Below are 22797 nucleotides of genomic sequence, written 5' to 3' on the forward strand. Positions count from 1 at the left end.
TGACCGATGTACGTAAGTAAGTAGGTGCGGTGCCACGGTCGGCGATGTGTCGACGCTGGCCGGCCAGGAGTCGGGCCTTCTGGACGACAACGACGACGGGGGTGGGAGAGAGGTTGTTTGAGCGAGCTCTGTCAGCATGAGAACACGCCTTCGAGACGTGTCATGGAGCCGCCTCTCGGGTTAAGCATCCGCGCGCGCGGCACTAGGGACGTGTATGGAACGAGAGCTGGGCATGTCTTGGGTGCCGCCCCCCCCCCCGAGGGCTCTGCTTTGTCGTTCCGTCCGATCCGGGGATTTCGGTGACGGAAGGCCCGGGGGAGGCCAAGGTCCGTTGCATTCTTCGCCGCTCACTCCTGCGCGTTCTTTCCGGCATGTCCACTTTATAGCGAAAGCTTGTCGAGGCGAGGTGCGTAGGCGAGTGACAAGGAACGGTAAGTTGTACAGAGATGTGTGTGGTCTAAGTCCAACGTTATCCCACCGATCATCATAAGCCCGTCTATACCTCGGCAGTGGGGGGGAGAAGGTCAGAGAGGGCCGACTGCTATGGCTGTGATGCTCGACGAAGTGTTCCCATGTCGTTCAGGGTGTTGTTATTCGTCTCCATCTATGCGTGGAAGCTTCAGCCGGTCTTCGTGTCCGCGATTCCTATTGTCAAAGCTGAAGGAAGAACCTATTGACCGAGAGATGGCCATGAACCCCTCTCGCTATATCCTACCATGCTCACTCATGACTATTCTGTCTTGGATATCTCATAGAAGCACGCATTGGGACAGGGCTCTTTCGATTGACCCGACCTGTCCAGAAATGCCTCGCCGAGTCGGAGAACGTCGTACGGAGGTGGCTGTGGGCTAAGGAAGACTGCTAGTGTTTTGACACTCGAAGTCGTTTATACCAGTTCTTGTGTCTCCCAGATAAGATCTCAGGGGAGCGGGGCATGGGGCCAACCAGTACGATAGTAAGATATCGGGTCGAGTATTTCGGATCAAGAAATCTCGATCCAGGCATGGCCTGTCTTCGGTTAGTAGTTGCCTTCGTCCTTTGACACAAGACTGCAACTTGGGTTCTGGGACGAAGTAAGGTGCTCTGTCGTTCTAAATAGCCCCTTGGTTGCTCGACTGGAACACGCGCAAGCGCGTCGGGAAAAAGCCCAAAGGTGCAGTCACCTAAATCATATGCAAACATTTCCAAACTCAACCCAGACCAAGTATTCCCATGTTAACAGTTGATCGAGCAAGCCTTGGGCATTATAAACTCTCCAACCCCAAAGTCGTTAAGGCAGTGTTTCTCTATTGTCCTCGGGCACCGTACGCTGCAGTGAATTTGTCATTACGCCCCCACAGTCGCGAACTGCAATCATGTTGTCTACCCAGTGGCAAGATGACAACTCTTCTTGTCGGCCTGTTACCACTTTGTTTCTGATTGGTATGGTATCGAAACCTGGCACCCAAAGGGTTCCAGAGCCTTGAGGTGTTATCCCGTGTGCTGTTTTCCGCCTAAACCACAGACTGGTCTGAACCAAACTTCATCTCTTGTGTGTTGTCTGAAGCTGACTTGAGACAGTAGGTGAGAGCGTCAAGTTCTCAGTCGCAAAACACCAAAAAGAACATCTCCGAACCCAGAATCGAACTAGGGACCTTTCGATCATCTTGGAAACCCATTACAGTCGAACGTGATGAACCAACTACACCATTCGGAGATTGTACGATTACATCGTATGAATGGTTGGCTGACTGTTGGTCGACGGGGCCAAATTGTGGATTGTATGACTCCGAGCAAGGTGGGCGACGGCTGTTCACGACTTTGACACCGTCGTGAACGGCTTACCCTTGCATGCTGGGGAAAGGCGATGAATGGAATGACATGCAAGACCCATTGCAGGTCGAGTGTTTGAAGATCACGAAAAGGACAATACCGGGGCCTCGGTACCTCTGTTCTCTGACGATGATGACTACTACTACTACTACTACTACTACTACTACTACTACTACTACTACTACTACTACTGATAACATGTACCAAGAGAAGGAGCTACTATACGGCTTGTTCCAGCTATCTCAGAGAGATAGAGAAAGCATCCCGAGGTCCATTACACCAGTAATCACGGCATCTCTCAGCAGCTACGACAGTTTTGGGACTGCTCTCGACACCTTCTCTGGCCTGTCACCAACGTCTGCTGCCGGCGCACACCTAGCTCAAGTCCCGGTAGTTCTGCTAGGGCGGCGACGCCGACGACGATACCCATGACCTCCGCGCCGAGCCCCTCGCCGCTGAGGCTGCCCACTACGCCAAGAAGGACGATGGCGCGCCTCCCCGGCGCTCAGTGATCCCTCGTACGAGGCATGAGACCAACGGCCATCGTTGAGTGCGGCGTCAAACGTTCATCCCGACTCATCTCGACGTGAGAAGGTCGACCTCGCGACGGTGGTAGTCAATCATGCGCTTCTCAAGTTGAACGAGCTCGGGCAGGGGGCCGGCCTTGCTGCGTCTTCGAGCTTCAAGTAGCCTGACCACTTTGGCATGCTCCTTCTCCAAAACCTCCAGCGGCCAGAGAGAGTGGTTCTCCTCGAGCCGTTGCGAAGGGAAGAAGTCGTCCAGCAGGAGGAGCATGTGGATCAGACGCCCGTCCAGGTTCCCAGGGTTTCGATGCGTGACGGCGTTCTGGAGGCCAACCAGAAGAGTCTGCTCATCTGTCAGCTCCATGCGAACCTTCTCAAAGGATTTCGACAGTCGAGTCAGCTTACCTCCCAGGTCTGGTGCTCAGCCTGTATCCTTGCTCCGCCTCTACGAAGCCAAAAGAGGAGTTTCTGCTGCTCGGGTGTCCAGGGCCCAGCAATGAGGTTATCGGGGATGCTTGTTTTGGGGTGTACATCGACGTAAAAGTCGAGCGCGGGTTTCGAACCGCCGAGACCGTACGCGAGCCAGTCATAGTCAAAGCAGCCCCTAGAATCAAAATGGCCGAACCCGCCGAGTCGATCGTGAGACAAGTGTAATGGGCCGTGGTTCTGGTCCGCCTCCTCGTCTTTCGGGCCAACGTGGGAGTGTGAGAACCATCTGTCGCGCGCGAAGCGCCAGGCCCAGACCTGCAGGGCGTCAAGAATGATGTCGACATTTACCCAGGGGGTCGCTAGCACAGAGGACTGTAAGCCAGTTAGTGATATGATGTTGCTGGGTATGAGCTTGTCATACCTGTAACTCTGGGTCTCCGGGGAAGAATTCGGGGAAGTTCTCATGCCGCCAAACAGTTCTCGGGTCTTGTGTGGCGCCGTGCTTCGGAACTATTTTGACCGTCCGTCTATCGACACCGAACCAACAGTCCCACGTAGGATGAAACGACGAAATGAGAAGGTTGACGAGCGTGGATCGCCCGGAGAGTAGGCGGCCGACAAGGGGGCTGCAACGGGGGAAGTTGAGGTTCTCACTGAAGACAAAGATGCGCTCGATGATTTCGAGGGGTAGATGACGCTCGAGGAGAGACTTTCGCTTGATTCCCAGGCGAGTCGAGAGCCGTGACTTCCGTTCCCGTGGCGGTGGTTTGGTCGAGTTTTTGGACGAAGGGGCTTTGCCACGCTTGCCTCTGACTTTGATCGGGGTCAGTTGCATGGTTCGTCGAAGAGGGCCTCCTTCCCGTTTGCTCCCGTGTCCCCAGATGATGCTATATCAAATATGTCATCTCCGGATCAGACTAGTAGTTAACGACGAACTGGACAGGCTGGCGAGGGGAAGATCGGTATGAGAATAGTGGTTCAAGAGAAGGCCTGGCCTAAAGTAAGATGGTGTAAGTGAAGAGCAGTAAGCCTTATACTCTCCTACATTGATCCTTTACAGACCGAAAAATGGGAAATATTCTGGTGAGTTGAGATTATATTCAAAAGACATAAGGTGAGATGCATAACAGAGGCCTCAATGCTGTCGTCTGTAAAATCCATTCATCACCTCTTTCTGTAAACCATTAGTGAGAAATGAAAGAGGATCTCAAGATTTCAGTCAGTGGGGTTCCGATGTACTGTGTAAAGACAGTGTGCGATGATGTCAAAAACAGTCCAAGACAGCTTGAACCGTGCACGTGGACCCAACTTTAAACTGGTTGCGCGGTAAAACAGATGAAAAAAGTGACAGTGGCAGCAGCAGCAGAAAGCGCGCCGAGAGAGAGAGAGAGAGAGAGACCGCGTTGCGAACCCCCTCTTCACCTGGGTTTGCACAAAGCAAACCGACGACGACCTCCTCAGCTTCCACACACGTATACGCATATCCGAACAAGGAGATTGTGTAGTGTCGGCCCGTCACAATGCCTCCAGCGATTCGGACACCGGTGCCTTCGACGAGCCTGCTACGATTTCTGCGGTCGCAAACGGAGGCCTCGTCGATTTTTAGCCGGACTCAGTGTGCTGAAGCGGGTGCTGCCATCCGATCCAGCTCAGCCCGGCTGGCCCAGAATCCCCAGTGTCTTGTGAGAAGGCTGTCCAGGACGGGGACGAGGTCGATTTCGACGAGCTGCAGGAGACCCGCGCTCGTCCCGGCTTCGCCTTTTAGCTCCGACCCCGTCACCACCCGGATAGGTCGCAAGCGTAGGGCCATCGAACCACACTCCTCGCCCGTTGCATTCTTCAGCACCACCTGTGCGAGACGAGATGCCTGTGATGACGACTCATCGTCGCCGCGCCGGACGTGGAAGGAGAGACTCTGGGGCATACGGGGACGGGGCGGTGCCAAGCCGCTGAAGCCGAATGACCTGCCCTTTCACGACGAGGGCGAGGCGGGCTCCATGTTCAACAGCCGCCGCATATTGACGGCGAAGGCTGCGCTAGAACCGAGATTGCGATGCACCGAGGTCGACGAGAACGGCGAGGTGATTCTGGTGGATGGCGAGTTCAAGAAGACGGAGCTCATCGCAAAGGTTATACTCCACCAACAAACACAAGCAAGGCGGTTTTTCCCCTGCAAATGCTGACGATGGCTTGAATACAGTACGGCCTGCTGCCACGCGACTTGCGAAAGATTGACTCCTCTAATCTGCCTCACATCTTCGTCCGCCAGTCCGCCATCCTCCTCAACCTGCTTCACTTAAAGGTCCTGATCAAGAAGGATCGCGTGTTGCTCTTTGACGTGTACGGCTCCAAGACGTCTTACCCTCAGTCTGCATTTATGTACGATCTGCAGGGCAAGCTCAAGCAGAAGAATGTGCAAGGCGGCGTCAACGGCCTGCCGTACGAGTTCCGCGCTCTCGAGGCGGTCCTGACCTCCGTCACCTCGGAGCTCGAGGCCGACTTCGAGTCCGTGCGGGACCCCGTCATCCGCGTTCTCAGCGAGCTCGAGGACGACATTGACCGGCACAAGCTGCGCGTCCTTCTCATCCTGTCCAAAAGGGTGAGCACCTTCGAGCAGAAGGCCAAGCTTGTGCGCGATGCCATCGAGGAGCTGCTCGAGGCTGACGACGATCTCACTGCCATGTATCTGACCGAGAAGGCGCACGACCTCTACCGCGGCGTCGACGACCATACCGAGGTTGAGCTGCTGCTCGAGTCGTATAACAAGCTATGCGATGAAATCGTCCAAGAGGCTCAGAACTTGGTGTCTGGCATCCGCAACACCGAGGAGATGTAAGTTCACTCGCGCCTGGTCGTGTTACCAATGTTCTCTCTCTATACCCTTCAGAAAGCTGACTGAGGCCCACCCCCAAGTATACGCGCCATCCTCGACGCGAACCGCAACGCTCTCATGCTCTTAGACCTCAGATTCAGCGTCGGCACCCTCGGCCTGGCCATGGGCACATTCCTCGCGGGCCTTTACGGCATGAACCTCGAAAACTTCATCGAGGACAGCCACTGGGGCTTCGCCGGCGTCACAATTACCTCGACCATCTGCTCTCTCATCGTCTGCTGGTACGGCCTGGTCAAGCTGCGCAAGGTCCAGCGCGTCAAGATGATGTTTGACGAGCGTGGGCCCCTGACCCGGACCAGCCGACAGTTGTCGTCGGCAGCGACGCAACCTGGCGCCGTGGCAGGCCCGCACTGGCTCCAGGACGACGGCCCCGTGGGCCTACTCGACGCCCGGAACCGCGAAAAGTTCCGCCGCGTTACGAGCCAGAAGGCCGCCGCGGCCGCCAACGCCAAGATCACCACCAAAAAGTGGTTTCACTGAAACGTGTAGAATCGAAAGGAGATGCATATGGGGACGAAGCTAAAGCATGATAAGTCCTCCCCCCTCGTTTGCTTGCGCGTAAGCCGTAAGCGTCGTGGTGCGCCCTCTTCAACAGGGCCTCGACCGATGGAGATTCTGGGATGATGAGCGATCTGCGCGAGCATGGAACCTTGTCCTTTGAGCAGACGTACGCGGCGTTCCGGAAGGAGACGGAAGGAGGCGGAAGGGTGGAGATGGAGAGCGCGGATCAAAGAGGAGGCGTCGTTGAAGAAATTGTGCAGCATGCGCAAACTCTTTGCCCTCATCTTCGCGACCTCGCATCTATCTTCCCCCGTTCCCCTGTACCACACACGTGTCTGTATATTGTACCGTATATTACATGGGGAGATCCTACTCCCTACCCATATTCTCAGCTCATTGCGTGGAGAGTTCTTCACAAAGCTTGTTTGCCTGCCTGCGGCAACTACACGATGTAGCAGTACCTACCTATACCCCACAGAATAGAAAGATAGACAATGCAGCCACTTCGTAGAATACAATTCTTTAGCACGGAGATCTTACGCCCCTTCCTTTGGAGGATGGTTCTTCTCAACACACGGTAAATCGGGTGCATGTGTGTATCCCCAAGGGGTGTCAAAAGGGTCTTACAAGTCGATTACGTATGTGCTCCCTTAACCTCGCAAAGCCATTGAAAATCTTTTTCCGAGGCTGTTGCAGGAAGGAGGGATGCTCGCCCGATCGTCGGACATAGGACCGTGACGCCCGCAAGCTATCGAACCGGATGCGGCGCCTGGCGGCGGCGCATCGTGGAGGCACTAGCTTGCGCCCCTTTCCCCGATCCATCGATGAGAGGGAGAAAAGCAAACAGCCGGCAACGGTGTCCCGCGAACACTAAAAGAGCTTTTTTCTTCGTTCTCTTGGTTTGGCGGTTTGACGCGGGGGAAGCAAGGGGGGTAGGCAGGTGAAAATTGACCGGAAACGTCCAGGCAGGTAGGTCCAGGAATCGTTTCAATGACAATAAAAACATGTGGAAGAGGCTGCAAGTGAAGGCAACAGCCACAACGTCGTGTGCCATCATACCCTTCTCCATCCCCCGGTTCCGCTTCAGGAAGGTCCAGGTTAGTTAGCCAGTTAATCATTAATTTTTGCATGCCGCCAAAGACCTGAACCTGACCCTCCCGCAAGTTGTGCGAATCAGGACAAGCTCTAGTTTCGAAGGCCAGTCGAAAGAGCAGCTCTCGCTGATCATCGGCTGACAGACCAAAAAGGCGTAAGCCACTAGGGCGGCTAAACGAGAACGAGGAAAATGAAGAAGAACAGATCGGAGGAGGGCCAGAGCTCCCTGCATGAGCGGCCAGGCTTCGGTTTCTCGCATTTCGCAAACTCGCTTGCGAAGTTTGCACCATCTTCGAGAGAGGAGCTCGGGCGAGAAGGGGGGAAATGACTAGGGCCAGAGCTGTTCTTACTTACACCGGCATCACGGGCAACACGCACGAATGACTCAGGCCCTCGGGGGTGACGACCGTGGGTGAGGGAGGTGCTTGTCTGCAGTCACGAAGAAGCCGGCAGCCCGCTGGACCCTAGGCCAGGAGGGCGGGTTTGCTCCGATACCGTGATGGCGTTTGCCATCCATAGATTTCAATGATAGAGTTCAAACCCCTGCGTGGTCGAGTACGAGCACCACCAATGTATCAGTCGTCGGTGAAGATGAGTAGTGGTCGAGATGTCTTATGTGACCGGAAATTTGCTTTTTTCTCTCCAACTTTTGACGCTGGCCCCGCGACTTGGGTATTGTGGCTCTCAATCAGCCGGATTCCCTACCTAGGGGCTGGTTGCGAGCCCAGAGACCACGGGTGAGCTGCGCCGGGGAAACAGCCCATGAAAGTTGAGATTCAGAGACCATCATCTCCCATTTTTCGATGCGGTCGATAAGGGGGCAATGAAGAAACCAAGGAGCTGAGGAATGTGGCAAGCAGTGAGAACACACGTTTCCCAACCGACAAAACACCGCTGTCATGCAGCGAGACTGCGAGACGCAATTGAGAAAAGCGCAAACACTGTGAGCTCGAGCGAGCGCGAAGCCATGGATTCGCCAACATGCCGAATGCACATTAAAGATTGCGGTGCCCCACACATGGATGCCGAAGATTGCCCCGGAGGCGGGCCGTCTAGTATAGGTCCGGGGAGGGGCGTGCGTGCCCCACCACTAAGCAACATTTTGTCTTGCGAAGTGATTGTGCGGAGGTGCATGTCGCCGCTGATGCCCAGATAAAGTTGGAGGATTTATTGGAATTTAGAATCTGCACACGAGTCAAGGCGCTGGTCAGTCTCCGCGGGGAAACGGGCATGCCAAAGTCATGAAGGACTTAAGGAGACGGTGATCCTTGCTAGAAGCTGGGGAAGCTTAGGCCATCGGGCTGGCCTTATTATCGATCTCATGAGTCTCACAGACGTTGTAAAAGTTAAAGTGGCGAGTGGGCAATCGGTGTCTGCAAGGTTCTCCAGGTAGCGGCGATGTGTGTTTTGGGGGGGTCTTTGAACCTGTTGGCTGGAGTAGGATAGGGCGTCGAGACGTATTCGCCAGACCGTCAGCCACCGATGGTTGACGGGTGGTGTCAACAAGGGGGGAAAATTTGGCCACTGTTTGTTCGCTCCACCTATCCTGGATTGATCCCAGTTACGATTGTTCATCAAAAGCGCATGCGGACATCCGTGGGCGGAGTTGGAGAGTATGACGGAGAGGCAGCTGGGCAACGACCGGTTTGCCGCTGCATGCCGGACGACCGAGCTGCATCCCGGTCTGGTGGGACTGGGATGGGAGGTTCTGTGGGAGAAGTGGGCTGATACTGGCGCACCGTCCGACATCCTACATGCCCCTTGCCAGCTAAACATGCTGAATCGACGATGCGGATGTTCTGCAGACTGCATGAAGGATTGAAGGTTAACACAGCATTGACCGCCGGGTTCGGTAAAGTTGCGCGTCCATCCTGGGGATACCGGCGGACCGCCTAACAACCCAGGAGAGTGTTTGGCAGGTTGGAAGAAGGGGAGATGATGCGGCAAAAGGGCCGGTGTAAAGATGATAGGCTGATCGCGGAAGGGAACATGCAAGACAAGCAACAAACAGTGACAATGGCGAGGAATGGGGGGGGACATGCACTGATAAGAACAAGAGGGAGGGTGTGCAGCACAGACGAAGGAGCCAAGCTGCAAACGAACCAAGCTAGACTCATTTACGGGCAGAGCGTACATCTGAGGGAAGAGACGTCCGTGTTGGCTGGTTCATTGCCCGTCGGCCGTCGACCGTCGACCGTGTGCCGGCAAGGGAAAGGGTAGGGAGCCAGGGCCCCGGGACTGAGCGGGGCGAAGAGGACAGGACCGAAGAACGGGGACGACGAAGACGAGGGAAATGGCGTTTTCGGCAGCTTCCCGTAGGTGGTGGTCGAGTTTGCGGTTGGCAACATTATGGAAGCAGAATTACGTGGGTACGTAGCGCCTGCTTGGCGTGCAATAGGAATGAATGCTATGTAGTTACTTAGGGCATTCCCTTGACGACGTCTGGGAGATGGCCTAGGAACGACAGGAAGTCACTGATGCGGCATGTGCAATTCTACATTTCATCGTGGCCTGCGACAGGTTCATTTCTGGACGGCGGCTGCCTACTCAACGAAGCAAGAAGGCGCTGGTGGTTGGTGGGGGGAGGGGTCGAGACTGTACCCAATGGGCACAGATACAGCGTACGGATACAGCGCCTACATAACTAGGTGGGTAGAGTGAGGCATGCATGCCAAGCCAAGGAAGGTACTGCCAGTGAAGAACGGGACTCGGTGCGTATCTATGTACACTGTGGCGGGGCTTGTTTCGTTACTACCTACGGGAAGCCCACACCCCCGAGGGAACCTTGGCGCTCCGTTTGTTGCATCGGGGCCCGTCGTTCTTAGCCACTCGAGCCATGCGAAATCACCTGGTCAAGTCTACTGTGGCGCTGACGGATGGATAACCCAGTCTCTGCGAGAGTCTCCACCCGCTCGCTGCCTCGGCCTCTGATGCTCATCTGGTCATCTTTGTCATCTCTTACTGGCGGTTCAGAGGGGAGGCAGATCACACGCTGACGGCTGACGCCTGCGTTATCGCTTTTTCCTTGGCTCTTCTATTTCCCTTTTGCCGCCAAGATTGCATATGGAGGAGACCCGGTGCCCGGTAGCCGGCTGCATTGACTTGCTTTGCTTGTTGTGGATGCAGACCGCCGTCCGCTGCGACTGAGATTCTGTTTGATATTGGAGATCCATCCCCAGAGGCAATCCAGCCAGTCCAGTCCGGTCCAAGTCCCGTCCCGTCCCGCCCAAGGCACATTTGCAGTCTTCTTCACACCCCGGGCAGCAAGCAAGGAATGCTCCGTCCGTCTCCTTCTTCCCTCTTACCTGGCGGCCTGTCCACACATCAGCCAACAAGTCAGCGCCGAACCAACTCCAGGTCAGGCCCCCCGCTCTCACCCGACTCTTCCTTGGAATTTCAGGAATCAAGAGTGCAATAACAAGAAAGAAGAATAAGACAGAGAAGGACGAGGGACAAGGGGAAAGGGAAATGGCACCACCCGCTCCATCCACCTCTCCGCATTCCAACTGTTTCTCTTTGCCACACACACATTCTCTCTCTCCCTCTCTCAGTATTTGACGTTGTCATCTGCCTCCGTCCCTTCCCGCCTCTCGTCCACCAATTCCTTAGCTGGAACCAGCCTCGACCCGTTCGGCCCTTGTCTCCAAGACGTTAGGACCGGGACGTTGCCATTCCACCGCCTTGCAGCCAAAGAGCCGAACCCGCAACTCTCTATACACTCTACTGTTCCTACCTACATACCGACACACCGCACGCACACTACGGACACCCAACACTTCATTGCCTCCTCTTCCTGCTCCGTCCCCCCCTCCCCACCCCGTCCTAGCCTGTAGCCCCCTCGTCATTCTCGAGAGGATCCCTAAGAACGACGCTTTCGCCTTACTGTCAACCACCTTTTGACTCGACCGCCCTCCGACTGTGCGACGCTCAGCTAACCATCCCTCCCTCTCAAAAACCTTCCATCATTCTCCCAATCCGTCGAGGCAAAACCAATCCGTGGCCCGGGCACGCTACCTATTCGCTTCTCTACTTCCACGCCTAAAACCAAAAAAAAAGGAAAGGAAAGGAAAGGAAACACAGCGACTACTGCTGCGCGCTACAGACTGCCTAACCTAAGTAATTGCAGACCCCCCCGGAGTACTTCCTAACTACGCCTACGACTACTTTCCGTCGGGCCCTCCTCCTTGCCCTCGAACCACCGTTCAGAAACCTTGGACCTCCCCCCCGTCCTATCATTACCGCTGTCCACTTCAACTGCTCGACAAACCTTGCGGCCGCCCTACCTCGTGGGTTCATCCTTTCTCCGGCTTCACTCGATCCGTTCGATGTCAAGCCAGTACCTGCGACCTCCGTTTCAACCCCTCTGCGCATTAATCGACAACTAATCGTACGACCTTCACCTGCTTGACTGGCCGGCGAGGCTTGGTGAGCTTTCCAACGTACTGGGCCGAACCACGATGCCTCTGCTCGCGCTGCCCTGACTTGATCATTCTTTTTTCTGTTCAATCCCTCTCTCTCTCTCTTTCTCTCCCTCTCCCTCTCTCTCTTCCGACCTCTCTGCCCGCCATGGCTTCGCTCGCCGGCCAGACGAGCTCGACGCCTGAAATGGCCCCTTCAACGAGTGCACTGCCATCACCCGAAGATGACGAGGCAGAATACCTCGCCCAGGTCCTGTGCACTCCGTCGTCGCAAAGGTCAGAAGCCGCTATCGAGGAGGAGTTGGTCGCAAGAGCAAATGCACTGGGTATCTCCATGTCGAGATTGTCACCCGAGAAGCGCAACACCTCGAGCGCCGAATCCCAGACTTCCACCATCGCGACACAGCATGTCCGTTCCTTCTCGACCGCCTCGCGCGATTCCGCCAGTACCACCCTCACCTCTCATCCGTCTCTGCACGCAATACCCATCGCCGCCGATGCACCTCCGCATTCTCTCGCCAGGAAACGTTCTAAGAGTCTTGGTTTCTCGCAATACGACAGATATTTGTCGCAGATAGATCCCAACATACACCAGCCCAAAATTCAAAAGGCATCCCCCTCCCTCGTCCACGACACGTCGACGCACAGCTTGTTCAGTGTGACATCCCGGAGGAGCTATTTCAGCGTTAAAGAGGGCATCCGGAAGATACGACGCAGGAGGAAGTCCGGGATACTGGAGTCGACCATGTGAGCATGACGGCCTGTATACGTTGGTCTTCTGGACGCTAACCGAACCTGTAGTTCTTGCATATGCTGCCGTGACGATTTCAACAGGACGAGCGTCCTGCATAGCCTGCCTTGTGGCCACACGTACTGCGCCGAATGTCTCGGCATAGTGATTCAGCAGTCGACGACTGACGAATCCAAGATGCCGCCGCGATGCTGCACGCAGCCGATCCCGGGCTCCATTATTCAGAAGGTCCTCGATCGGGAGGAGCAGCACGTTTTTTTAAAGGCAGTTTTGCAATTCAGCACGCCTTGGGAAGCTAGGATCTTTTGCCCAAACACAGCCTGCGGTGAATTTATCCCCCCTCGCAACCGAATCGACCCCAAGCACCCTTTCGACGTGGTGTGTCGCAAATGCCGGGCACGAGTCTGCGTGATGTGCAAACGCAATGCCCATCCCGTTGGCAAGGATTGTCCGTCCGATTGGGAATTGGAAGCCGTGCTAAAGATGGGCGAGAAATCGGGCTGGCGAAGGTGCTACAAATGCCGGACATTGGTTGAGTTGAGCCAAGGCTGCACACACATGACCTGCAGATGCAAGGCCCAATTTTGCTACATCTGCGGAGCCATCTGGGACCCATCCGTGGGCTGTCCCAACTTCTGCAACGGCGACGAAGAATTGGAAAGAAGGAGGGTGGAAGAAGAGGCTAGGAACGCCGAAATTGAGGCAGAAAAGGCTGCTCAAGAAGCTGCCGCCGCTGCCGAAGCCGCCGAAAAGACCGAGGCCGAAGGTCGTACCCGAGCCAGCCCGCAGTTTGCCAGGTTGCAGGGCGAAATGTGCGAAGAGCTGGACCGATTCCGCACGTATACGAGGAAGATGAAATGGGTCATGTGGACACGGCAAGCCGAGAGAAAGCAGGCACTTGCCGATAGATATTCGGACCAAATCGATAAGATGAAGGAACGCCACGCGAAGACAGCCGCCCACCTGGAGGAGCGTCAGATCGAAGCCGAGATGGATCTGAGGTCAACCCTTGACCAAAGCGAGAAGAGCGTCAAGATTCGACTGAAGCACATGGAGGCCTACTGTGACGGGCTCGGTCGCACGTCGAATTCCGACCTGCCACCCAGGGTCGTGACGGAGAGGGACCTTCGCCTGCTGGGGCAACAGTACAACGTGCGAGACGGCATGGAGCGTTTGCACCAGGCGAAAATCAACGTCTTGCGAGACCGGCAGACCAAACGCATGGAAGAACTTTTGGAACGGCAGGAGCACGAGCTTGAGAGACTGACCGACAGGAAGGAACAGGACATAGAGAACCTGGCAACGGATTTTGCACAGGAAGAAGATACCCTGGTCAAGATTATCAATGACCGCAAACAGAGGCTGCAACGACGTTGGCTGATGGCGATCGAAATCCTACGGAAGGAGCTCGAGAACCAAACCGGAGATAAATACGCGTCTCCCGCACTGCCAGCGTGGCCCGATGACAACGAGACGCAGGACGAGATCCTGGCATCACTGCCCAACTCTCCTGCAAGCGAGGACTAATTTGGCTGCCGCCGACCCAGGTCGACGCTTGCCTCCAAGTCTCACGGCATCACTTGCAACCATATTGCCTTTGGCTTTACGCGTTTCGCGCACAGATACCTAGGATGACGGTATTTATAAGGAGTTTGGAGGAACATACCGGGCATGGATACCACTCATTGGGATTTTACACCTGCACTAGCAGCATTTTTTGGTACAGAGGTTTGCTCAAACCGTCAAGCCGAAGAGCCTTTGAACTGTCCCGGGCTCGTTTTCACGATTACGAACGGAGAACGGACAGATGGCAGCATTTCATGACAAAACGCGAGCGGATCATGTAGTGCCGGCTAGTAGCGGACGCGACGGAGACCAGATACGAATGGACGATTTATTCTGACATATCCTTGCCACCAAAGATCGAATCATGTTAACCCTGATCAAGGGAAGAAACAGCACGAGGGCGGCGCCGTCTGCAAGATTGTGAACCGAGGCTCGTCCCATGAACGGCAATTTGTGAAAGCGGGCCGAGAAGTGGTGGAACATGGCGGTCCACGTCCCCCCCCCCCCCCCTTGAAGGCTGTAAATGCATTCCCATGCCGAAGCACGTTTGGAAAACTGATGGATGGAAAGGAGGCTTGGCGTCACATCAGAAGGCATGACGACCCTCAACTAAATCGGATGCGTATGCCATGAGAGAGAGCGCCGGCCGACGCCTCGACAGGAGATCATCCCCTTTCTCTGCCACGGACTACGGGGGAAAGGAAGAGTGGGATGGATCGCAAATGAGTAAGGCGGCCGCCGGTTCATTAAGATTAACTTCCAGATGCAAGTCTGCACTCTTAGAGGAAATCTCCGAGCGCTGCTCTCCCGTTGATCTCCAGTCAATTGCCGCTCTGCCTAGGTGGAGGCTTTGAGGCTCAAGGCGGAGAGACAAGGGCTGACCTTGCATAGGCTATGTCGATGATGTTTCAGCTCGAACCAATTCGAGGCCAACGCACCCCTCCATCGCAGCAACTCAAACCTTTTGCCGTACCCGAGAGTTTTACAAGAGTGGGATCGTGGCGGTACTGGACTGGCCAAGTGGTGTTGGCGGTGCCGTCACTCTGCGACCATCCCATCTTGACACTCTCGCAAGGTCCGACCTCTTCCAGTGACGCCTTCAAGATCGCGTCCCCGACGTACGGTAACTTCTTCACCACTTTTGACTGCCATGCTCCCCGAAAGTCGTGTGTCGAGTGGTGTCACGAAGCTATCTGATTGGACGAGCCGGCAAGAACTCTGCCTCTTGATTCTGTTCCTTTCGCAATCCTGAAATATACCCTACTAACCATGACGACCTTGACTAAGACGTTTGCTTGTTTGCTTGTTTGGCTCAGCGCGGGACTGATCGACTCGAACCCCATACCTATTTGTTTGTACAACCCTTTCGCACTAACACTCAGAGTTGTTCGATCGAGACTTGACAACTAAGGACCAGGGTGTTGCCCGTACATGCTCTCGAACACAGAGGTGAGGCCAGGATCAGGTCGATCCGAAGCGGCTCATCCCACCCAAACCATATCACCCTCCCAACATCCGCATGAGTTAACCAATTCGGCAATGCTCTGAGTCTATCCCTCCTTGCCTTCACATGAGTGCTCCGTGCGCTCAAACAGTTGCGCAGTTGCACACATCGGCTTTCGTCTCAGATTAGACTGCTCGTCTAACCGCGGCCGGCCCATGACAGAGCGCTCGCTCCCCTCGAGTGCCAACCTGTCACGCACGGCGACATGCAGCATTATAACCCCAAACCCTCGCCACTACCCTTTCCATCGAAAGCCTTATTTCCTTTCCTGGATAGACGATTGCATTCCGCGGGGAGGAATACGAAAGCGCCTCCGTGATCACAAACACATCTCAGAGATTGGAACTGGCCGAAATACATCACGATAAAAACCGTCACTCTCACCTTGGGGACGACGACTCAATCTACGGCGACGACGACAACTCTCGATATCTAAACGAGTTCCTCAAGCAGGGTTTTCAAGATGGCGTCAAAGAGCGGCTGGACCGAGTCTACAGACAACCTCGCCAACGTGCCGAGGGTCGAAACCCCAGAAGCCCTGGTGGTAGGGTCGTCGCAGTTGTTCGATGGAAACGTTATTCGATTTGTGCCAATGCCCACGCCGGATCCCAAGGGTTAGTCTGCAGCGCTATCCGGGCATTAGGGGGTTATGTTATGAACGACACGACGATGCTGACTTGTGTCGGTGGACAGATCCGTTGAACTTGCCAACATGGAGAAAATGGGTCGCCATCGCAGCACTTTGTTTCTGTAAGTCGAAGAAGGAAGGAGATGCATGCTTGCTTGATAACTGATAGATGCTGACTGTGCTGAAAGTTGGTTCTCTGGCTCTCGCCGCCGAGTTCATTGTGGGCGCGTTGGTGCCTGTTTTCGTACTGGAGTACTCCGGCATTGACCCTCACATTCTCAGCCAGATCGATATTTCGGCATTGAACAAGCCCGGCGAAGTCACCTTGGACCCCGTCAAGATTCTTGCTGGTCTGGGGGGTCCGCCTCTTTACCAGGTCGCACTGCTAGCTTCCGTGCCGCTGCTTGTCAACGGCCTCAGTTCCTACATCCTCGTGCCGCTCTCGATCGGTATCGGCCGTCGACCCGTGCTTCTGCTTTCTGGTTTGCTTGCATGGACCGGTGGTCTCTGGGCTGGTTTCTCCCAGGGCCTCGGAAGCCATCTGGCTGCCCGCTGCTTCCAAGGGTTTGGTGCGGGTGCTGTCGAGGCCTTGATTCCCTTGATTATCCAGGATATGATGTTCATTCACCAGCGCAACAAGGCCATCTCTTCCGTTGGTGCATCTCAGGGTCTCCTCGTCGTGAGCTTGGGTATCATGAGGTGCGTTGTCCGAAACTCATCCTCCGAACCCCAAGACTAACATCAAGCTAATCCTCTAAAACAGTCCCATCATTGTTTCTCGTCTGTCTTGGCGCTTCATCTATTGGATCACCTCCGGTGTTGGCGTTCTCGCTTGGTTTGGCCTCATCTTTCTCGTACCCGAGACCCGTTGGATTCGCAGCGACGACGAGCTTGGTACTTTTGTCCAAAAAACCCAACATGTGGTCATGACATTTACTGACGATACGAATAGCCGGTAAGGAGGTCTACCCTCTCCGCCCTGGTGAAACCCGCCCTCGCATCGATGAGGTGGCCTTCCGCCCTCGCTCCAACTGGGATGAGTTCGGCCTCTTCAACTATGGCTACGAATGGAAGGAGGCGAAACAATCCACCATCGACATGCTCAAGACAACCTTATTCCCCAACATCATCTGGGTCATCATCATCAACTCGATCCTGGTCTCCATGCAGGGTGCCGCGGGCCAGGTCGCTTCTTCGCTTCTCATCGCTGCTGGCTGGAAGTTCGAAACGCTCGGTTTCGCTGTCATTCCCATCGTCATCGCCAGTCCATTTGTCTGGCTCTTTGGCGGTTATATCGCTGACAAGATCTCCAATTGGATTGCCAAGCGCAACGGTGGTCGACGCGAGCCCGAGGCCCATCTCATTAGTCTGGTATTCCCGCTTCTGGCTTCCGTCGTTGGGCCAATTCTGTTCGGCTACGCCGGAGAGCACATCCGAGAGCTCCCGTCTATTGTTGTGTTGGTGTCCATTTTCTTCATCGGTTTCGGCTTGTTGACGGCCAACACCATCTTTGCCGTCTACTTGGTTGAGAGTTATCCACGATATGCCGGGTACGTATTCCACACATACCTAGGGGACATTTACTATTCCACGCCAAGATTTCATTGCTAATGTTGCTATCAGTCCTGTGCTTGTCAACGTCTCCTCGTCCCGTCTCATCATCGGTTTCATCATGTCCTTCAACATCACCACGTGGATCGAGCAGCTCGGCTTCTTCAAAAATTTTGGCATCTACAGCGCCGCCCTGGCCGGGGTTTCCATGCTCTTGCCCGTCATGTATAAGTACGGCAAACCGATGCGCGCCTGGACCGGCGGCCGTCTTGAGCCCACCGTCAAGCCCGCCAAGGTTTTGGAAGAAGACGACCAGTACTGGAAGAGCACCGAGCAATCGGGTCAGTGGCAGGACGAGAAGATGGGAACTCCCATCGGTGTCGCTCGGCCTATGTAAGGGCCATGTTTGTAACCCTCCAGGGGGGGGGGGGGGGGGGGGGGGGTGATGACTACGCGGTGAACCGGGAAGCTTAGTGTGTACACGGCACACAAACACACGTCGGATCGGGAAGAAGCGACAGAATGTTCAATGCTGAGAAGAGTGATGGCTACCTCGGCATCGAGTGCTAGAGAGAGTCAATTTTGCGGGACTGGCCGATGCGATTATGTTGCTCGAGAGCGTGAGCGTCAGAGCTTATGTACAACTTTCTCACCAGAGAACCGTCCGGAACCCGATCTACGCTCGTCTTCTCTGCAAGATAACTGGGAAAGGACAGCAGACCCGGTTGACTGGAGGATTGCTGCTTGACTCGGGTTTTCCATTTTGCACATTTTGCCCTCCTTTCTCTTTTCATATTCGACATCTCTCGCCAGGGAAGACGTCGTCGAAGGCGCCTCGGCATGAGCGCGTTTGTGTTGGCGGATTCGGGCTGGTTAGAATTGTTTATAGCTTCTTGCAGCCGTCGTGAGACGGGTTACATGTTCTCTAAGATATTGCAGGCATGTCTCTCGTCTTGTGGGGACTGAATGAAGATTTAGGGGGCCTGAAATCAATATCAACCTTCATTTAGTTTTTCAAACGCCCTGATATCTATATCTCTTTGCATCAAGAGCGGCAGTGTTTGCGTGTACCAAAATTCACTCCACCACAACACACCGTTCTCACGATATCATCACAATTGCCCAAATCGCTTTATCCATTGTGGTTAAAAATGGATCCAAGCAAGACAAGAAAGGCCGGCCGCACCATAAAGATGATTTACTGTCATGGGAGAGCAAAAATACTGGCTGAAACCACCTGCTATGGCAACTGACAGACCAGACAAATGGGCAGAGAGATAGTGATGCTCAACGTCAGCCATACACGGGCCAAAAACACCGCGGCTAACGCCGACGGCCCGTATAGAAGAACTCCCCCAGCGGATCACCGATGCCGCATGCCAAACTCCGCGGATGAGTCGTAGAGCTGGGCATCCGCATCGGGGCACGTGTTTGTACCGCGACCTCGGTACAAAGCATGATGGCCTGAAGTGGGAAGGTTCCTCGGAATAAACCCCAACACACACACCCACACCCACACACACACACACACACACACACACACACACGAATCATTACCCCCGGGAAGGGTTTAACCCGGCATGGGTATCGAAGCCGAGAGGGTATCCCCCCCCAGGTGGTGGCATCTTTCCCGGGTGCCGGGCACGGGGGACTCATCTGGGGCGTAAAGGATGGGGGGCGGGGGCGGCTGACCTCCCTTTCGCTCTCTCAAACATCGGTGTATGAGCCGCTTCAATGAGGCAAGTGAAATCAAGTCAGCGTTCGAGGCTATGTAGTTCCCCAAGGCTTGCCAAGACAACAGAACAGAGCTAAAAGAGCTGGGGATGATGGGGAGAGAAAGAAAGAGAGAGAGAGAGCAGCGCTTCCAATCTCCTTCGATACGCTTTCCCCCCGACTTCGAAAGTTGCCGTCACCTTGACCACTTCGTGATCGTAGTGAGTATATCTTGTGCCCCCTGCTCGTTTTCGGCAACCGCTTCGAAGAGTCGGGGCCACGGAAAGAACCTGGCATACACACACATTAATTGTGTGTCTATGTGTGTATATTTATGTGGCAAGTAGTGTGTTAGAATTGAGGAGTCTCTGGGGTATTTGACTTGCTTTTGTGATTGAGGCGGGCGGCGCTGGGCCGACGTACTCTTTTCCCTCCGCCCTCTCCCGTATGCTGCCCATATAACCTGGTGTGAGGCACGAGCAGAACAACTACATCGGGTATCGAAGAGCTCTATCTGCTCCAGCCCATCTCAGCAGCAGTGCCAGTACTCCACGATCTGCATGGCCCCTGAGCACTTTCTGACCATCGAGAGTCATTCTTGGTTGGGAAGTTATCTTTCTCAGCCCCCACCCGGTGGTGAGTTTGAACATATATATCCCTGTCACTTACATTCAAACGTGATCAAGACGCGGGTGCCCGTGGCACCCGGGCCAGCTCGAGACTCGGACCTGAGGTGTCCATGTTGATTGGCTCCGCATCGCTGTTTCGACCTCGACGAGGAGCTGGGCTGTGACGCATCCAGGCATTTTGCCCTCCCCGTCTGCTTCGTGATATCTATAGATAGCTCCCCCGTGTCGAACCAATCAGTTCAAAACCCTCGACAGCGGCTTACGTTGACCACGTATTGGACTAGGTGTTCATCGTCCAAGTACGATGGACAAGCCGGCAAGTTCTGAGGGAGAATCGAGCCTGGGGACCAGGTCTCGGCCGCTGAGACCGACGTCACGTCACCTTTGACCAATGACTGAGGCGGTGCGAAATAGCAAGTGTTCATTAGACGCCTTACCCATGACCATTAAATGGAAACACTTCCGGTATGGAAAAAAAAGAGAGAGAAAGAGAATGAGCGTGCCCATGTGTGCAATGAACCCTCTTCCTGCGCAAGCAACCTCGTCGGTGCAAAAAAAACTAAAAACCAAAAAACAATCCAGCGATAGCGAAAAACCGAGCCGGTCGTGGCTCAGCTCCGACTTGCCAAGGCAATGAAACACCCCTTCTAGAAAAACCAAGATCTCAAGGAAAGGCAGAAAGCAAACAAACAAGACAAGAGCAAGTCTACATTCTCCGATAGCCTTCTCCAGTACTCTTCCGACCGACAAATTCTCCTGTGCGTAAGGGAAAAGGCGGTTCAACGCAAGGCAAATGAGCCATGAACGTCGCGTAGCAACAATTTTCAACAGCGCCTCCTCGCCGCCGCAGCCGCCGCCATCGTCTCCACGTGAAACATTTAAAAGATACTGTTGACAATGTTGGAACCGATGGTGGCACCGGCACCGAAGATGGCAGCGTTTCCGAGCTTCTTGCCAAACTTCTTGCCCATCTCAGCACCCTTGCCGTCCTTGCCGCCGGTGCTCTGGTCGGCGACGGCCTGGGGCGGCGCGTCGGCGTTGTAGGGGTTCTGCTGAGGGGGCGGGCCCTGCGGCTGGGCGTACTGCGGCTGGGGCGTGCCGTACTGCGGCTGAGGAGCCCACTGGGCCTGCGGCTGGGGCGCGTACTGAGGTTGGGCGGGAGGCGGGGCGAAGGCCCCCTTGGCCGAGTCCTGCTCGACCAGGACGTACGTCTTGGGGAAAATGCCCTCCTGGCCGGTGCGGAGGTTGCGGCCCATCCACCAGTCAGCGTTCATGTACTCGTGGATAGCGATGCGGTCGTCGCGCTCGAGGGCCACGTCGCGGGCGTCGGCACCAGCGTAGCGGTACAGGGCGCGGGCGTGGGCGAGGACGGGCTTCTCGTTGGTGCGGGCCGGCAGCGATGGGGGGCCGGTCTGGTTGTAGGACGGCGGCGCCGGGGACGGTGACGGGTTGACGTTCAGGGCCGCCATTGCGTTGGTCGGGGGAGGCGACGTGGGGTTGTTCTGGACGGGGGTTGCGGCGTTGGGAGCGGCGCGAGATGCGGCGCCGTGAAGGGGGGTCTCGGCGGGGAGGGTGGCGTGAATGTTGTCATAGGCATCCTCGGAAATGACCCCCTTCTCGAGGAGGTTCTCGAGTTCCTGGTGGACTAACGTTAGACATGTGTTTCTGCGGCTTCGCGGCCCCGCGAGGCCCGGCAGTTGGGTGTTGGGCGAAGGCGTTTAGTTGAGCTTGATCGGAGTTGATCTGCCATCCTTCGTCCTATACCTAATGGCATCGACGAGCCGGTGACAAAGAACATACATTCTTGATGGTGCGCAGCGACCGGTTGGTCTCGATGATGGTTTGTCTGTCCATGTTGCCTTTGTATGCTGAGAGTTTGCCCCACTAAGGTCTAGGCCGGGACTCGGGAAACGCTCGTTCGGGTCTTCGGATGATGACGGCGGTCGTCAATATTAGGGAAGCAAGTTTGGCCGTCTCTGTCCGTCGTCAGGCGAAGAGGGTATCTATTGACTTTGGAAATGGGGGAAGAGGTGATGTTGTTTTCAGAACAATCAAAGACGAAACGGAGTGCAGTTAGTGCCCGAACAGGAGGCCGAGACGGAGTAAAGTGGAGGGAGGGCCCAGGTGAGTGGCGGTGCGGCTTAGGTAACCCGCGCTTCATCTTCTCTGGCCGATGACAGTCTGAAAAACAGAAAGGGTGAGTGAGTGTCTGGCCCGTGAAACTCCAAACAGCGCTCAGCGGACCGAGCTAGCCGTTCGCCGCCCCTCCGGCCTACCCGTCCAGGAGAACACCCGCCGAAACCCCACTGGACGAACCCGCTCAGGGCTCCAGTTCAGGGAACGGGGCTTGGCGATCATCAGGCTTACGAGGAAGCCAATCATCCCCTGAGTAACTCCCGGGAGGCGGTGCTGCCGCAGTCCCCCAGTTGCACTTGTCCGAGTCGGGTGGGAGCTACTATGCAAGGCCTCGTCAGCGACAAGCCATTGGCGTGCCGATGTGACCGACAATGCTCGTACTGCCAACCCTCTTGTTGCTCATCCTTTTCGGCGCGACCGTCCAGGTGCACGAAGGGACTAACTGCTAGTAAGCTTGTGGTTAAAAGGGTGTTTTTTCCGCCGATGACTCAGGCCGTTAGTCGGGGCCCATAAAGGTCAAGCGTGCACGAAGGGACCGTATCGCATACGACATGGCACAATGACCGTAAAGAAAACCCCCAACACACCGACATGATATATTGTTGGAGCATAAACAAAAACACTATTTGTCAGATTTCCATATCTAA

The 22797-nt window shown here is 55.2% G+C and overlaps 6 protein-coding genes across 6 annotated transcripts; 4 read left to right on the top strand and 2 right to left on the bottom strand.

Annotated features, from left to right (window-relative positions):
• Positions 1-2010: 2010 nt before the first annotated feature.
• Positions 2011-2362, top strand: CH63R_07379 (Pre-mRNA-splicing factor; the record flags this gene model as incomplete). Its single annotated transcript, XM_018302354.1, is given in 2 exon segments — positions 2011-2202; positions 2216-2362. The coding sequence occupies 2 exon segments, from the start codon at positions 2011-2013 to the stop codon at positions 2360-2362; spliced, it is 339 nt and encodes a 112-aa protein (XP_018157132.1).
• A 26-nt stretch (positions 2363-2388) lies between these two features.
• On the bottom strand, positions 2389-3600 carry CH63R_07380 (Actin cortical patch protein; the record flags this gene model as incomplete). The annotated part of the gene is made up of 3 exons (XM_018302355.1): positions 2389-2679; positions 2742-3137; positions 3187-3600. The coding sequence occupies 3 exons, from the start codon at positions 3598-3600 to the stop codon at positions 2389-2391; spliced, it is 1101 nt and encodes a 366-aa protein (XP_018157133.1).
• Positions 3601-4285: 685 nt separating this feature from the next.
• CH63R_07381 (CorA-like Mg2+ transporter) lies at positions 4286-6138 on the top strand (the record flags this gene model as incomplete). The annotated part of the gene is made up of 3 exons (XM_018302356.1): positions 4286-4894; positions 4966-5597; positions 5679-6138. The coding sequence occupies 3 exons, from the start codon at positions 4286-4288 to the stop codon at positions 6136-6138; spliced, it is 1701 nt and encodes a 566-aa protein (XP_018157134.1).
• A 5682-nt stretch (positions 6139-11820) lies between these two features.
• On the top strand, positions 11821-13950 carry CH63R_07382 (IBR domain-containing protein; the record flags this gene model as incomplete). Its single annotated transcript, XM_018302357.1, has 2 exons — positions 11821-12419; positions 12474-13950. 2 exons carry the CDS (start codon positions 11821-11823, stop codon positions 13948-13950), a joined length of 2076 nt encoding a protein of 691 aa, XP_018157135.1.
• Positions 13951-15956: 2006 nt separating this feature from the next.
• CH63R_07383 (Major facilitator superfamily transporter) lies at positions 15957-18069 on the top strand (the record flags this gene model as incomplete). Its single annotated transcript, XM_018302358.1, has 6 exons — positions 15957-16107; positions 16187-16243; positions 16310-16820; positions 16885-17015; positions 17074-17671; positions 17745-18069. The coding sequence occupies 6 exons, from the start codon at positions 15957-15959 to the stop codon at positions 18067-18069; spliced, it is 1773 nt and encodes a 590-aa protein (XP_018157136.1).
• Positions 18070-20892: 2823 nt separating this feature from the next.
• CH63R_07384 (SH3 domain-containing protein) lies at positions 20893-21868 on the bottom strand (the record flags this gene model as incomplete). Its single annotated transcript, XM_018302359.1, has 2 exons — positions 20893-21651; positions 21815-21868. The coding sequence occupies 2 exons, from the start codon at positions 21866-21868 to the stop codon at positions 20893-20895; spliced, it is 813 nt and encodes a 270-aa protein (XP_018157137.1).
• Positions 21869-22797: the final 929 nt, after the last annotated feature.

This window comes from Colletotrichum higginsianum, chromosome 5 (assembly GCF_001672515.1).
Source record: "Colletotrichum higginsianum IMI 349063 chromosome 5, whole genome shotgun sequence".
Taxonomy (NCBI): domain Eukaryota; kingdom Fungi; phylum Ascomycota; class Sordariomycetes; order Glomerellales; family Glomerellaceae; genus Colletotrichum; species Colletotrichum higginsianum.